This window comes from Rutidosis leptorrhynchoides, chromosome 8 (assembly GCF_046630445.1).
Source record: "Rutidosis leptorrhynchoides isolate AG116_Rl617_1_P2 chromosome 8, CSIRO_AGI_Rlap_v1, whole genome shotgun sequence".
Taxonomy (NCBI): domain Eukaryota; kingdom Viridiplantae; phylum Streptophyta; class Magnoliopsida; order Asterales; family Asteraceae; genus Rutidosis; species Rutidosis leptorrhynchoides.
Genome location: NC_092340.1, coordinates 364,962,810 through 364,981,035, shown reverse-complemented (window position 1 = coordinate 364,981,035; position 18,226 = coordinate 364,962,810). Strand labels below are relative to the sequence as shown.

The window sequence follows — 18,226 nt, the reverse complement described above, 5'->3', positions numbered from 1 at the left end:
AGCGAAAAAGTAAAGCAGAAATATCACAGAGTATGGACTTAAGGAAAAGGGATCAGAGAACCAAACACAGCCTTGTAAAGACAAGGAGTTTCCGGCAGGAGAGATTTCCGGCAGCAGTGATTTCCGGCAGCTCCAAGGCAGCAGACGGCGAAAATGGCGAGGTTTCTCGTTTACTACAAACCCTCGCTAGTAGATCCGTTATGTTACCTGCAAAAAAAGAACAGAAAAAGTAACCGGGAAAAATTTTCCGGCGACCTGAGTAGGCGGCGCGTGGCGTCGCGTTTCGAGACAGTTGCCGGCGAAATTCGTACTCTCAGGTTCGGAAAAATTCTGCGAGGTCGATTTTATAGGTGGTTGCCTCTAACTCTATCGAAAATAAGAGCAATTTCCGACTTGAATTTTGGGGCTGATGTTAGCTTTTGGGGTGGAAAAGTTAGTCAGAGAGAGGAAAAGTTATGTCTGCAAAGAGTAACAATATCAGTTATGTCAGAGAGAGGAAAAGTTATGTCTGGAAAAGTTATGTCTGCATCAAAAATATTCCACCTGCCAAAAACAATATCAGAATATATATATATATATATATATATATATATATATATATATATATATATATATATATATATATATATTCTGATATTGTTTTTGGCAGGTGGAATATTTTAAAAAAGTGATTGAAACTATGGCTGCTGGAAGTTTGCGTTGTGTTGCTATTGCCTACTGTCCATTTAATTGGGAAATTTTTCTGACAAGTGACGAGGAATTAGAGCATTGGCTAATGCCTGAGGATGATCTTGTTTTGTTAGCAATTATTGGTTTAAAGGTACTTGTAAAAATTCATTGTTATGTTTGCTATTATTCTTTTATGTTATATGTAACTATATTATGTCGCCCTTTTAATGCATATGATATGACTAAGCCCTTGGCAAACGGGTCGGGTCGGATTGGGTCGAGACCCAAATGGGTTTGGGTTAAAATGGGTCATGGGTTGAACGCCTCTCAAAATTTAAACGGGTGGAACGGTTTGGGTCGGGCCGAGACCCATGTTTTCTTAAAAAAAATTATTTTTTAAAAAAAAAAATTATTATTATTTTTAAAAAAATTGTTATTTTTTTTTGTTACCTTTATAAACAAAAATTGGAACTTAAAAAAATTAGTTTCTTTTTTCATTGTCATATTGAAATGGGTTTCAACGGGTCTAGATGGATCTAATATATTAATGGACTAAAGATGGGTCCATATTGGACCCATTTCATTTGTTTTCTCAAGAGCCAGTGGACCCAATATTTGGTGTATGTGTCTTGATTGCCAGGTATAGATATGACCTTATTAATTTGGTTCAAATATATGCAGGATCCTTGTAGGCGTGATGTGAAAGATGCAGTTCGACTGTGCATAAAGGCTGGTGTGAAGGTAAGAATGGTGACCGGTGACAATCTTCAAACAGCAAAAGCAGTTGCACTTGAATGTGGGATACTAAAGTCAGATGCAGATGCAAAAGAACCGAATTTAATTGAAGGGAAAACGTTCAGGGGATATTCAGAAAAACAAAGGCTGCAAGTTGCTAACAAAATATCTGTATGTTGTATAACTCGATAACATTATCATCTTATCTTATTATATTTATATTAACCTATAAAAGAGAGAATCTTATAGGGGCATTGATGTAATTTGTGACACAGGTGATGGGACGTTCTTCCCCTAATGATAAATTACTACTTGTGCAAGCACTAAGGAAAAACGGACATGTTGTCGCTGTTACTGGACATGGTACTAATGATGCACCTGCGTTACACGAGGTTAGGAACCTTTGAGATTTTTTTCTTTTTTAGTGTTTGGTATTTTATATATATTTTGTCACTTGATATTATTTTTGGAATTCTTTGTGGGTAGGCTGATATTGGGCTAGCTATGGGTATCCAAGGAACTCAAGTGGCGAAAGAGAGCAGTGATATCGTTATATTAGATGACAATTTTGCTTCAGTTGTCAAGGTATGTTTTATTGATTAGCTTTTTTTTTTTTTGTTATATAATATCAAGTAATGTTGTTATGAGTTTATTGTTTACATATGTATACAACAGGTTGTTCGATGGGGAAGATCCGTATATGCCAATATCCAGAAAATTATCCAGTTTCAGCTTACTGTAAATGTTTCTGCCCTTGTAATTAATGTCGTGCCAGCTGTTTCTTCTGGTGATGTCCCACTAAATGCAGTGCAGGTCTCTCTCTCTCTCTCTCTCTCTCTCTCTTTCTCTCTCTCTCTCTATATATATATATATATATATATATATATATATATATATATATATATATATATATATATATATGTATATGTGTGTGTGTGTGCGCGTGCATGCGTGACACGGACACATATGAATCAAAGCACTGAGTTTTACCTTTGCTTCTGTGCAGCTCCTTTGGGTGAATGTTATAATGGACACTCTTGGTGCACTTGCTCTAGCTACTGAACCACCAACAGATGACCTCATGGACCGAACACCGATCGGTCGAAGGTTGGACTTTGTAATCTTTGCAAAATGGGTGGGTCGAGTAACAGATCGAAATGTGTTTGGGTCAAACCATTTGTTTATTTTTATTGTTGTTTGGTTAAACGCTTTTTTTCCCAAAAATTTCAATCTTATTATATTGCTTCGTGTTAAATATTATTTCTTTTTTGTTAATTAAACGATTCACTACTTTGAGCAATATTTGGTAATACTATTGGTTTAACCAAACAGAGGTAAAAAGGACCCGAATTTGTTAGTGGATTGAACTCGCTATCTATATCTGACTGGCGTAAAAAGTTGTTTGATTTAAAAGAAGTTTTTTTGTTTTTATGTTTTGTCAGGGAACCTCTTATAACAAACATTATGTGGAGAAATTTGTTAATCCAGGTATAAGTTTGTTAAAAATATGGTTGAAGTAGTTTAAGTCATATATGAGTGGTTAAATAACAATTTGTGGTTTTTATTGTTGCAATTAAACTCCTACAGGCGATGTACCAAGTGACGGTCCTCCTTGTACTCCACTTTGATGGGAAAAGGATTCTTCATTTAGAAAATGAGAGTCAAGAGTATGCCCTCAAAATGAAGAATACACTTATTTTCAATGCTTTTGTTATTTCTCAGGTAATTATTATTATTAAGTATTTAAATATCACTCATTTGACCCGTTCTACTCATTAATAGTTAATGGGTTGAAATTGCCAAGTGATTAATGTGCTGCTGCTGGAAGTTGCTAACCAATTTAACTGCAGATATTCAATGAATTTAACGCTCGGAAGCTTGAGGAGTTCAATGTTTTTAAAGGAGTTGCCAAAAATCGCTTATTTATTGGAATTATATCATTCACTGTTGTACTTCAAGTGAGACCCTGTCACCTATGCACACACACTCACACACACACACACACTCACACACACACACACACACACACACACACACAAAGATAGGACTTTCTGACTGTATCGGGTTCCAGGTCATCATTATCATGTTCTTTGGCAAATTTACGACAACGGTCAGGCTGAGTTGGCAATTGTGGCTAGTCTCTATTGTAATTGGTCTTGTTAGGTTGGTTCTATTGTGTGTCCATTGCTTTAATTATTCAACATATTTTTGTCAAATACACATTAATTATTTTGGTTCCTTTTTTTTTATTTCCTTCATCATTATTTTTGTAATATGCCAACAGTTGGCCACTTGCTATGGTTGGGAAATTGATACCTGTTTCTGAGCGGCCCTTTAGCGAATACTTCACTACCATTTGCAACTCATGCAAGCCATCTCGACTGAGAAATATAGGTGCATCTTTGATACATTTTTTAATATTTTATATTAGTGAGAAATTGCCAAACTACTATATGACAAATGATCTATATGCTTACAACTTTTATTGTCTAATTGTTGCAGGTTCATCAAGTGAAAATGAGGGTAACTGAACATTAAAATGAAGTTTTAGTCGAGTTTCCATGTGTTTTGACTACAAAGGTGTACATGGATAAACTAGCGATTCGCTGTTAACTTTTTGAACCTACTATATAACTTTTTAGCAGGAGCTTAACTATATATTTTAAGCATACAAAGGGCCTGATTAGCACACCTTTTGTTTTTGGTATGTTGTGTGTTCTTAAAAAAAGTTGGCCTTTTGTATATTGGATTTGTACATAACCTTTTATAAAATGATCTTTTGCGACATTGTTAAGGAATCTCAACTTTGATTTTAGATATATTTGTGTATGTTCTATACTTATTAAATTTATTTTGAATATACTAGATTTTAAATGTGCTTTCATTGGTATAATTATATCAAAATAATAATAAAAAAAAAGATCTTAAAAGTCAATATGTGACGTAATTTAGTACTGTTGTAAGTAGTTAGTAACTACTTTCATGACATATATTATATAAGATTAGAAACTTCTGTACTATATAAATCTTAGAAAATGAATGGAGAATAAGAGTAACACTTGTGTTTGAGAACTAATGCTACATTGTTTGCTTACACTCGATGGATATTTATACTACAATACAAATGTTATATGCGTTCAATTTTCAATGAGGAATAGTAAAAGATATGGAGTGATATAATTGATCATTCAAATCTTGGACTTTAGATGACACATATCTTGACTTTTAAGATACTTGTATATTCAAGATATTATAACACTCCCCCTTGAATGACAATTTTATTATAGAGTAACCATTAATGCCTCGTTAAAAACCTTGCTAAAGAAAACTCAATGGGAAAAAACTTTAGCTAAGGGAAAAAGAGTGCAGCATAGAGTTGGCTCACCCTCATGTAGACATTGCTGAGCTGTTACATCTTTTGAACATGCCTCATGCCAATATTGTGAGTATGCGTTCTGAAAATAGCAGTTGGAAGTGCTTTGGTGAAAAGATCAGCAGAGTTTTTGCTGGATTGAACAGATCTCATTTCAATCTGGTTGTCCTTAATGAGATCTTGAGTGTATGAGAAGAATTTAGGAGGTATGTGTTTTGTTCGGTCACTTTTGATATACCATTCTTTCATCTGTGCTATGCAAGCTGCATTATCTTCATAGATAGTTATTGGGCTTTTATTGCGTTCTAGTCCACAAGAATCATTAATGATTTGTGTAATTGATCTCAACCAAAAACATTCCCGAGTAGCTTCATGTAATGCAATCACTTCGGCATGATTTGATGATGTTGCAACAAGTATTTGTTTTTGAGAACGCCATGATATTGCAGTACCTCCATTTAGAAATACATATCCATTTTGAGATTTAGCTTTATGTGGATCAGATAAATAACCCGCATTTGCATAACCAACCAAATCTTGTTTTGATTCGTTAGAATAAAATAATCCTAAATCAGTAGTTCCTTGAAGGTATCGAAATATGTGTTTGATCCCATTCCAGTGTCTTTTGGTAGGAGCTGAGTTGAACCTTACCAACAAATTAACTGCAAAAGAAATGTCAGGTCTTGTACAATTTGTAAGATACATAAGAGCTCCAACTGCACTAAGATATGGCACTTCTGGTCCCAGAATATCTTCATGATCTTCACAGGGACGAAATGGATCAGTGTCAACATTAAGTGATCTAACAACCATAGGAGTACTTAATGGTTTTGCCTTGTCCATTTTGAAACGTTTTAAAATCTTTTATGTATACGTTGTTTGATGTACAAGTAAACCATTAGACATATGCTCAATCTGCAAACCAAGACAATACTTGGTTTTTCCGAGATCTTTCATTTCAAATTCTTTCTTTAGAAGTTGAATGACTTCATGGATCTCTTTATTTGTACCTATGATGTGATGACCCGAAAATTTCTGACCAAATTTAAACTTAATCTTTAACGTTTCCGACACGATAAGCAAAGTCTGTAAAACTGAGTCTCAAAACTTTTGAACTATTCAATTACCTTTCGATGGTTCTCAACGATTCGCGAACAATTATATGTAAATAGATACATATACTATAACTTGAAAACGTAACAAAGTGTTGAGTATATGATACTGTGCATTAAACTTATTGGTTTGATTATCTGATTGATATATTTAACTACGAAGTTAAAAGATAATGCCAAACGATTGAATTAAAAGATATTTATTAAGTCTCTTAATGATTATGATATTGTTACGGGTCTCTGTTGTGAGGACCACACTGATTTGAGAAATTATTCCTTTTTAACGGTATTCGGAATAAATGATAAAGTGTTTGTTTAAATAACGTAATTTGGACACATACAATAATTAGAATATTAATTGTTAAGAATTAATTATATGAATAACTTGCGATATGTATTTTAAAACGTGTTTATAAATATTGAGAATAGATATTAACTTGGTTATGAAACGTTTGATAAATATTATTATATTAATAAATAACGAGACAATGATTTATAGAAGTAAATGACCAAAACACTCGAAAGATTAAGATATACTTTGAGTGGTATAGTTTATGGATAATTTAAGGCTATATTTTGACAAAAGTACGAGTCACAAAACGTAAATTGCGAGTTTTCTAAGCGTACGAAAATGCGTTCGAGAAACCGGAACCGGGACATAAGTCGAGTGACAACGTACGAGTCATCGGAACGAAAATTACAAGTCAACTATGCACATGAATTTAATATAATATATAATTAATTATTTAAATTATATATATTATATTTAATTATGTCGACAAACAAGAAAACAAAAAATATGTGAGCTGGATCTGACGGCCATGCGATCTCATGGGAAATAGGCATAAAACTCATGCAAGTGCATGAGCTCATGCAAGTTCATGAGAATTGCACTAAAATCCCATGCACTCGCCTGGGGTACTTTTTTCAGGCCAAGTCCTATAAATTGAACGATTTCGGGTTCTGTGATGCACTCCATTCACTTCTCTCTCGATATATTTATATATATTATTATTATTATTATTATTATTATTATTATTATTATTATTATTATTATTATTATTATTATTATTATTATTATTATTAAGATTAATATTATTATTAATATTATTATTTTTAGTATTATTAATTAGTATTATACATAAAATACTACGACGAGGTTATGAGCGTGTCACTTTCAAAATGGGTTTTTCAAGCGGGATAGAGCTAAGGAAAATATGGGTTATAGCTATGGAGGTTATGGGTAATGTACGTGGGTATTATTGGCAAATCAAACCTAGTGTTTATCGTCTCCGTTACGTCTACGTACTTTCCTACAATATTGAATCTCAATATTGATACGTAAGCACTCATATTTTATCTTTTATATATTAATAGCGTATCCATGTCTAGTGCTCGAGTATATATGTTTATGCATGCTTGTATGCTAAATTTCGTCGTTAAACAGTTTATGATGAATCACGAATTAAATACATATATTACTGGTAAAAGGTATATGATATACATGTTTTTGGAAAGCTGGCGAAAAATCAATGACTTTTCATTTAGATATCGAAGAGTTTCGATGAACGGATTAAAAGATATGATCAACTGAATTATGATTGACGTTAATTGAAATTACTTTTGAATCTGCAATTAAGATTTAAACAACTTGTTTACGAGATTGATAAATTGGATTTTTGAATATTACCAACCGAGTAAATGAATCCTTATATAAGGTACGACTCGTTTTGCTAAACTATTGTCAAAAATTGGCTTTTTGAAACGACTTTTGATAACTTTTGTATGTCGATCTCGAGCATTAGGATTGTGATACACTATGACCAGACCTAGCTTGATAGACATTTATTGACCAACATATGTTCTCTAGGTTGAGATCTACGATTATTTGATATTCCAAGTTTTGGTCACATTACGATGAACAACTTTATATGCTGCTAAGGTGAGTTTCATTTGCTCCCTTTTTAATTGCTTTTGCAATCTATATTTTTGGGCTGAGAATACATGCACTTTATTTTAAACGCAATGGATACAAGTACATACTAAATTCTACACTGAGTTTGAACCGAAAATCCCTTAGCTTTGGTAACTAGTAACTGCCAGTTATAAGAACTGGTGGGCGCGAGTAGTTGTATATGGATCCATAGGGCTTGATATCCCCGTCCGAGCTAGAGCGCTAGCCTTTTAACGGACGTATGTTATTTGAGAAGCGTACACGTTCGTTTGCGTGTATTATTAAGATGATTATACAAAGGGTACAAATTATATATACGTTAAGTTTAGTTACCAGGGTGCTCAATCTTGTAGAATCTTTTGATAAAAATCATCTGATGAAACAACTGAAATCTTGTGATCCACTTTTATATACAGATTATGCGAAACACTAAAACTATGAACTCACCAACCTTTGTGTTGACACTTGTTAGAATGTTTATTCTCAGGTTTCCTAGAAGTCTTCCGCTGTTTGCTTATATGTTAGACAAGCTATGTGCATGGAGTCGTACATGGCATATTTTTCAAGGAAACGTTGCATTCACCAAATCATCGCCATGTATCTTATTTTGACTGCATTGTCAACGGAAGTACTATTGTAAACTATTATTTACAGTGATTGTCTATATGTAGAAATCATCAGATGTCGAAAACCTTTGATTTAAATATTCATTTATGGTGTGCCTTTTCAAAAGAATGCAATGTTTACAAAACGTATCATATAGAGGTCAAATACCTCGCAATGAAATTGATGAATGACGTGTTCGTCCATATGGATTTGGAGCGATCGTCACATATGATGTTAAGATCATCGACATAAACGGCTATGATCCATATCCGGATGTTGTTTTCTTAATGAATACACATGGGCAAATAAGATTATTTGTATACCCTTTGCTTATCAAGTAATCACTTAATCGTTTATACCACATGCGACCCGATTGTTTTAACCCATATAAAGACCTTTGTAACTTAATTGAGTACATTTCTTTAGGTTTTGCATTGGATGCTTCTGATACCTTAAATCCTTTATGTATCTTCATACATATATATATATATATATATATATATATATATATATATATATATATATATATATATATATATATATACTATCAAGTGATTCAGATAGATAAGCATTCACAACATCCATGAGATGCATATCTAAATTTTTATAAACTGCCAGGCTGATTAAGTATCTAATAGTAATTGCATCCATAACAGGAGAATAATTTTCCTCATAATCAATTCCTGGTTTTTGAGAAAAACCTTGAGCTACAAGTCTAGCTTTATATCTTGTAACATCATTTTTCTCATTTCTTTTTCGCACAAAAACCCATCTATATCCCACAGGTTTCACATATTTAGGTGTCAGAATGATAGATCCGAAAACTTTTCTTTTATTGAGCGATTCTAATTCAGCTCATATTGCTCTTTTCCAATGATCCCAATCATGTCTATTTTGACATTCCATAACAGATTTTGGTTCTGGATCATCATCATCATCATTCATGATGTCATATGCAACATTATATGAAAATATTTCATCAATATTTTTCATTTCATTTCGATTCCATAATATTTTTGAATGTGCATAATTGATTGAAAATTCCGTATTGACATCATCAATCTCCTCTGCAGAAGGAGTATTGATTTGCGGTTCTTCTTGAACACTTTCTTTTACCTCATTATCAGCTGATTTTCTTTTTCGAGGATTTTTATCTTTTGAACCAATTGGTCTCCCACGTTTCTTGCGTGGCAAAGACTCAAGAGTGACATTATTGCCAGCTTTTGGAATTTCAATTCGAGCTAGAGCATTTGCTGCTGGTATATATGATTTAGTCACTCTTTTTGTATCCGTAAATGCATCAGGAAATTTATTCGCAAGTTCTTGCATATGCATTATTAATTTTTTTTTTTTTGAACTTCGGTCTCGCATTCTTTTGTGCGAGGATCAAGATACATTAATTGAGGTTAACACCATGAAATATCATTTTCTTTATTTTTTATTTCTCCCCTAATCTAAGAAACAATATTTCATTAAAGTGACAATCAGTAAAACGTGCTGTAAAAACATCACCCGTCATGGGTTCAATATATCTTATGATTAAAGATGTTTCATATCCAACATATATTCTCATCCTTCTTTGAGGAACCATTTGTTGTGGTGGTGCAATTAAAAATACACTGCACAACCAAATGTTCTAAGATGGAAAATATTTGGCTCTCGACCAAAATTAAGTTGGTAATTGAAATGTCCCGTTCATATTGATTATAAATGTTCCATATTAATTGATTTCGTTGCGAGGTTTTGACCTCTATATGAGACGTTTTTCAAAGACTGCATTCGTTTTTTAAAACAAACCATAACCTTTATTTTATCGACAAGGTTAAAAAGACATCACCTAGATTATCCAGAAATAATAATCTAAAAATATCACACTTACACACTACCAATACATATTGGTTTACAATATTAATATGTTACAACAAAATAAATCCCGAATGCAGTTTTAAACAGTATTATACAAGCATGTTGACACCAAATCTTGTCCATATATTAGCATGCAACAGCGGAAGCTCTTAATAATCACCTGAGAATAAACATGCTTTAAACATCAACAAAAATGTTGGTGAGTTATAGGTTTAACCTATATGTTTATCAAATCGTAATAATAGACCACAAGATTTCATATTTCAATATACATCCCATACATAGAGATAAAAATCATTCATACGGTGAACACCTGGCAACCGACCTTAACAAGATGCATATAGAATATCCCCTATCATTCCGGGACTCCCTTCGGACATGATAAATTCGAAGTACTAAAGCATCTGGTACTTTAGATGAGGCTCGTTGGGCCCAATAGATCTATCTTTAGGATTCGCGTCAATTAGGGTGTCTGTTCCCTAATTCTTAGATTACCAGACTAAAAAGGGGCATATTCGGTTTAATAATCCAACCATAGAATGTAGTTTCATTTACTTGTGTCTATTTTGTAAAACATTTATAAAACTGCATGTATTCTCATCCCAAAATATTAGATTTTAAAAGTGGGACTATAACTCACTTTCACAGATTTTTACTTCGTTGGGAAGTAAGACTTGGCCACTGGTCGATTCACGAACCTATAACAAATATGTACATATATATCAAAGTAAGTTCAAAATATATTTACAAGATTTTTAATACATTTTAATGTTTTAAGTTTATTAAGTCAGCTGTCCTCGTTAGTAACCTACAACTAGTTGTCCACAGTTAGATGTACAGAAATAAAGCAATATATATTATCTCGAATCAATCCACGACCTCGTGTATACAAGCCTCAGGCTAGATCACAACTCAAAGTATATATAATATTTTGGAATCAACCTCAACCCTGTATAGCTAACTCCAACATTACTGCATATAGAGTGTCTATGGTTGTTCCGAAATATATATATAGATGGGTCGATATGATATGTCAAAACATTGTATTCGTGTCTATCGTATCCCAAGATTACATAATATATTAGAATACATGTATAATACAATATGAGTTAGCTAGGATATGATTAACATAGATTTGTTACTAATTTTCACGTGGCTACAACAAGCAAAAATATCCAATCTTGTTTTACCCATAACTTCTTCGTTTTAAATCCGTTTTGAGTGATTCAAGTTGCTGTGGTTTCATATTGAACTTAAGTTTATGAATCTAAACAGAAAAAGTATAAGTTTATAGTCAAAAATACTGGTTACAAGTCGTTTTTATAAAGGTAGTCATTTCAGTCGAAAGAACGACGTCTAGATGACCATTTTGGAAAACATACTTTCACTTTGAGTTTAACCATGATTTTTGGATATAGTTTCATGTTCATAAGAAAAAAATAATTTTCCTAGAAGAACAACTTTTAAATCAAAGTTTATCATAGTTTTTAATTAACTAACCCAAAACAGCCCGCGGTGTTACTACGACGGCGTATATCCGGTTTTACGGTATTTTTCGTGTTTTCAGGTTTTAAATCATTAAGTTAGCATATCATATAGATATAGAACATGTGTTTAGTTGATTTTAAAAGTCAAGCTAGAAGGATTAACTTTTGTTTGCGAACAAGTTTAGAATTAACTAAACTATGTTCTAGTGATTACAAGTTTAAACCTTCGAATAAGGTAGCTTTATATATATGAATCGAATGATGTTATGAACATCATTACTACCTCAGGTTTTGTGGATAAACCTACTGAAAATGAGAAAAATAGATCTAGCTTCAAAGGATCCTTGGATGGCTTGAAAGTTCTTGAAGCAAAATCATGACACGAAAACAAGTTCAAGTAAGATTTCCACTCAAAATAAGATTGTTAAAGTTATAGAAATTGAATCAAAGTTTGAATATGAGTATTACCTTATATTAGAAAGATATCTTACTATAAATAAGAAAGATTTCTTGAGGTTGGATGATCACTCGAAGTGGATTTGCAAGATTGAAAGTAAGCTAGTAAACTTGGAAGTGTTGTTGGTATGTTCTTGAGTAGTTGTTTTATAACTTGGTTTATCGATGGATTTATGAACTAGATTGAGCTAGATTTTGATGAAGATGATGAAGAATACTTAGAACAATGGAAGAACACTTGAGAGAGAGTAGTTTGATGCATGTAAGTTGCAAAATGAAAGTGTTTGTGTACCTCCCCATTCACGTGAACTTTGCTCTATCATATAGGCTCCATTAGTTTGTTATTTTGTAAGATATTTCATGCTAGATGTTAAATGATGGTTCTCACATGGTTAGGTGACTCGCATGGGCTGCTAAGAGCAGATCATTGGAGTGTATATACCAATAGTAAGTACATTTAGAAGCTGTGTATTGTACGAGTACAAATACGAGTGTATACGAGTAGAATTGTTGATGAAAATGAATGAGGATGTAATTGTAAGCATTTTTGTTAAGTAGAAGTACTTTGATAAGTGTCTTGAAGTCTTTCAAAAGTGTATAAATACATATTAAAATACTACATGTATATACATTTTAACTGAGTCGTTAAGTCATCGTTAGTCGTTACATGTAAGTGTTGTTTTGAAACCTTTAAGTTAACGATCTTGTTAAATGCTGTTAACCCATTGTTTATTATATCTAATTAGATATTAAATAATTACATTATCATGATATAATGATGTATTAATATATCTTAATATGATATATATACATTAAAATGTTGTTACAACGATAATCGTTACATGTATGTCTCGTTTCGAAATCCTTAAGTTAGTAGTCTTGTTTTTACATATGTAGTTCATTGTTAATATACATAATGAGATACATACTTATCATAATATCATGTTAACTATATATATTCATATATATGTCATCATATAGTTTTTACAAGTTTTAACGTTCGCGAATCGCCGGTCAACTTGGGTGGTCAATTGTCTATATGAAACCTATTTCAATTAATCAAGTCTTAACAAGTTTGATTGCTTAATATGTTGGAAACACTTAATCATATAAATATAAATTTCATTTAATATATATAAATATGGAAAAGTTCGGGTCACTACAGTACCTACCTGTTAAATAAATTTCGTCCCGAAATTTTTAAGCAGTTGGAGGTGTTGACGTATCTTCTGGAAATAAGTGCGGGTATTTCTTCTTCATCTGATCTTCTCGTTCCTAGGTGAACTCAGGTCCTCTACGAGCATTCCATCGAACCTTAACAATTGGTATCTTGTTTTGCTTAAGTCTTTTAACCTCAAGATCCATTATTTCGACGGGTTCTTCGATGAATTGAAGTTTTTCGTTGATTTGGATTTCGTCTAACGGAATAGTGAGATCTTCTTTAGCAAAACACTTCTTCAAATTCGAGATATGAAAAGTGTTATGTACAGCCGCGAGTTGTTGAGGTAACTCAAGTCGGTAAGCTACTGGTCCGACACGATTAATAATCTTGAATGGTCCAATATACCTTGAATTTAATTTCCCTCGTTTACCAAATCGAACAACGCCTTTCCAAGGTGCAACTTCAAGAATGACCATTTATCCAATTTCAAATTCTATATCTTTTCTTTTAATGTCAGCGTAGCTCTTTTGTCGACTTTGGGCGGTTTTCAACCGTTGTTGAATTTGAATGATCTTCTCGGTAGTTTCTTGTATTATCTCCGGACCCGTAATCTGTCTATCCCCCACTTCACTCCAACAAATCAAAGACCTGCACTTTCTACCATAAAGTGCTTCAAACGGAGCCATCTCAATGCTTGAATGGTAGCTGTTGTTGTAGGAAAATTCTGCTAACGGTAGATGTCGATCCCAACTGTTTCCGAAATCAATAACACATGCTCGTAGCATGTCTTCAAGCGTTTGTATCGTCCTTTCGTTCTGCCCATCAGTTTGTGGAGGATAGGCAGTACTCATGTCTAGACGAGTTCCTAATGCTTGCTGTAATGTCTGCCAGAATCTTGAAATAAATCTGCCATCCCTATCAGAGATAATAGAGATTGGTATTCCATGTCTGGAGACGACTTCCTTCAAATACAGTCATGCTAACTTCTCCATCTTGTCATCTTCTCTTATTGGCAGGAAGTGTGCTGATTTGGTGAGACGATCAACTATTATCCAAATAGTATCAAAACCACTTGCAGTCCTTGGAAATTTAGTGATGAAATCCATGGTAATATTTTCCCATTTCCATTCTGGGATTTCGGGTTGTTGAAGTAGACCTGATGGTTTTTGATGCTCAGCATTGACCTTAGAACACGTCAAACATTCTCCTACGTATTTAGCAACATCGGCTTTCATACCCGGCCACCAAAAATGTTTCTTGAGATCTTTGTACATCTTCCCCGTTCCAGGATGTATTGAGTATATGGTTTTATGAGCTTCTCTAAGTACCATTTCTCACATATCTCCAAATTTTGGTACCTAAATTCTTTCCGCCCTATACCGGGTTCCGTCTTCTCGAATATTAAGATGCTTCTCCGATCCTTTGGGTATTTCATCCTTTAAGTTTTCCTCTTTTAAAACTCCTTGTTGCGCCTCCTTTATTTGAGTAGTAAGGTTAGTGTGAATCATTATATTCATAGCTTTTACTCGAATGGGTTCTCTGTCCTTTCTGCTCAAAGCGTCGGCTACCACATTGAAATGTCCCGTTCTTATTGATTAAAAACGTTCCATATTAATTGATTTCGTTGCGAGGTTTTGACCTCTATATGAGACATTTTTCAAAGACTGCATTCATTTTTAAAACAAACCATAACCTTTATTTCATAAATAAAGGTTTAAAAAGCTTTACGTAGATTAAATGATAATCTAAAATATCCTGTTTACACACGACCATTACATAATGGTTTACAATACAAATATGTTACATCGAAATCAGTTTCTTTAATGCAGTTTTTACACAATATCATACAAACATGGACTCCAAATCTTGTCCTTATTTTAGTATGCAACAGCGGAAGCTCTTAGTATTCACCTGAGAATAAACATGCTTTAAACGTTAACAAAAATGTTGGTGAGTTATAGGTTTAACCTATATATATCAAATCGTAACAATAGACCACAAGATTTCATATTTCAATACACATCCCATACATAGAGATAAAAATCATTCATATGGTGAATACCTGGTAACCGACATTAACAAGATGCATATATAAGAATATCCCCATCATTCCGGGACACCCTTCGAATATGATATAAATTTCGAAGTACTAAAGCATCCGGTACTTTGGATGGGGTTTGTTAGGCCCAATAGATCTATCTTTAGGATTCGCGTCAATTAGGGTGTCTGTTCCCTAATTCTTAGATTACCAGACTTAATAAAAAGGGGAATATTCGATTTCGATAATTCAACCATAGAATGTAGTTTCACGTACTTGTGTCTATTTTGTAAATCATTTATAAAACCTGCATGTATTCTCATCCCAAAAATATTAGATTTTAAAAGTGGGACTATAACTCACTTTCACAGATTTTTACTTCGTCGGGAAGTAAGACTTGGCCACTGGTTGATTCACGAACCTATAACAATATATACATATATATCAAAGTATGTTCAAAATATATTTACAACACTTTTAATATATTTTGATGTTTTAAGTTTATTAAGTCAGCTGTCCTCGTTAGTAACCTACAACTAGTTGTCCACAGTTAGATGTACAGAAATAAATCGATAAATATTATCTTGAATCAATCCATGACCCAGTGTATACATATCTCAGTATTGATCACAACTCAAACTATATATATTTTGGAATCAACCTCAACCCTGTATAGCTAACTCCAACATTCACATATAGAGTGTCTATGGTTGTTCCGAAATATATATAGATGTGTCGACATGATAGGTCGAAACATTGTATACGTGTCTATGGTATCTCAAGATTACATAATATACAATACAAGTTGATTAAGTTATGGTTGGAATAGATTTGTTACCAATTTTCACGTAGCTAAAATGAGAAAAATTATCCAATCTTATTTTACCCATAACTTTTTCATTTTAAATCCGTTTTGAGTGAATCAAATTGCTATGGTTTTATATTGAACTCTATTTTATGAATCTAAATAGAAAAATTATAGGTTTATAGTTGGAAAAATAAGTTACAAGTCGTTTTTGTAAAGGTAGTCATTTCAGTCGAAAGAACGACGTCTAGATGACCATTTTAGAAAACATACTTCCACTTTGAGTTTAACCATAATTTTTGGATATAGTTTCATGTTCATAATAAAAATCATTTTCTCAGAATAACAACTTTTAAATCAAAGTTTATCATAGTTTTTAATTAACTAACCCAAAACAGCCCGCGGTGTTACTACGACGGCGTAAATCCGGTTTTACGGTGTTTTTCGTGTTTCCAGGTTTTAAATCATTAAGTTAGCATATAATATAGATATAGAACATGTGTTTAGTTTATTTTAAAAGTCAAGTTAGAAGGATTAACTTTTATTTGCGAACAAGTTTAGAATTAACTAAACTATGTTCTAGTGATTACAAGTTTAAACCTTCGAATAAGATAGCTTTATATGTATGAATCGAATGATATTATGAACATCATTACTACCTCAAGTTCCTTGGATAAACCTACTGGAAATGAGAAAAATAGATCTAGCTTCAAAGGATCCTTGGATGGCTTGAAAGTTCTTGAAGCAGAATCATGACACGAAAACAATTTCAAGTAAGATTTCCACTCGAAATAAGATTGTTATAGTTATAGAAATTGAATTAAAGTTTGAATATGATTATTACCTTGTATTAGAAAGATAACCTACTGTAAGTAACAAAGGTTTCTTGATCTTGGATGATTACTTGGAATGGATTTAGAAAACTTGGAAGTAACCTTGCAATCTTGGAAGTATTCTTGATTTTATGAAACTAGAACTTTTGGAATTTATGAAGAACACTTAGAACTTGAAGATAGAACTTGAGAGAGATCAATTAGATGAAGAAAACTGAATAATGAAAGTGTTTGTAGGTGTTTTTGGTCATTGGTGTATGGATTAGATATAAAGGATATGTAATTTTGTTTTCATGTAAATAAGTCATGAATGATTACTCATATTTTTGTAATTTTATGAGATATTTCATGCTAGTTACCAAATGATGGTTCCTGCATGTGTTAGGTGACTCACATGGGCTGCTAAGAGCTGATCATTGAAGTGTATATACCAATAGTACATACATCTAAAAGCTGTGTATTGTACGAGTACGAATACGGGTGTATACGAGTAGAATTGTTGATGAAACTGAACGAGGATGTAATTGTAAGCATTTTTGTTAAGTAGAAGTATTTTGATAAGTGTCTTGAAGTCTTTCAAAAGTGTATGAATACATATTAAAACACTACATGTATATACATTTTAACCGAGTCGTTAAGTCATCGTTAGTCGTTACATGTAAATGTTGTTTTAAAACCTTTAGGTTAACGATCTTGTTGAATGTTGTTAACCCATTGTTTATTATAACAAATGAGATGTTAAATTGTTATATTATCATGATATTATGATATATAATATATCTTAGTATGATATATATACAGTTAAATGTCGTTACAACGATAATCGTTACATATATGTCTCGTTTCGAAATCATTAAGTTAGTAGTCTTATTTTTACATATGTATTTCATTGTTAATACACTTAATAATATATTTACTTATCATTTAACATAATTAACCAAGTGTATCAATATCTTAATATGATTCATATGTACCTAGTAAGACGTTGTTATAACGATAATCGTTATATATATCGTTTTCGAGTTTCTTAAATTAATAGTCTCATTTTTATGTATATAACTCATTGTTAAAATACCTAATGAGATACATACTTATAATAAAATCATGTTAACTATATATATAACCATATA

General features: G+C 32.5%; 1 protein-coding gene across 1 annotated transcript; it reads left to right on the top strand.

The window, feature by feature from the left end:
• Positions 1–32: 32 nt before the first annotated feature.
• LOC139864701 (calcium-transporting ATPase 9, plasma membrane-type-like) lies at positions 33–4,155 on the top strand. The gene is made up of 13 exons (XM_071853272.1): positions 33–161; positions 650–820; positions 1,351–1,575; positions 1,680–1,796; positions 1,891–1,989; positions 2,080–2,217; positions 2,411–2,511; positions 2,847–2,892; positions 2,992–3,126; positions 3,255–3,362; positions 3,476–3,567; positions 3,689–3,798; positions 3,907–4,155. Exons 1-13 carry the CDS (start codon positions 33–35, stop codon positions 3,933–3,935), a joined length of 1,500 nt encoding a protein of 499 aa, XP_071709373.1. The 3' UTR covers positions 3,936–4,155.
• Positions 4,156–18,226: the final 14,071 nt, after the last annotated feature.

What these genes read in the sequence shown, in the direction of transcription:
- LOC139864701 (XM_071853272.1), top strand. Translation starts at nt 33, where the DNA reads ATGGACTTAAGGAAAAGGGATCAGAGAACCAAACACAGCCTTGTAAAG. An exon ending in CGAACACCGATCGGTCGAAG is followed by an intron (nt 2,512 to 2,846) that starts GTTGGACTTTGT and finishes ATGTTTTGTCAG; the next exon opens with GGAACCTCTTATAACAAACA. An exon ending in GGAGAAATTTGTTAATCCAG is followed by an intron (nt 2,893 to 2,991) that starts GTATAAGTTTGT and finishes AAACTCCTACAG; the next exon opens with GCGATGTACCAAGTGACGGT.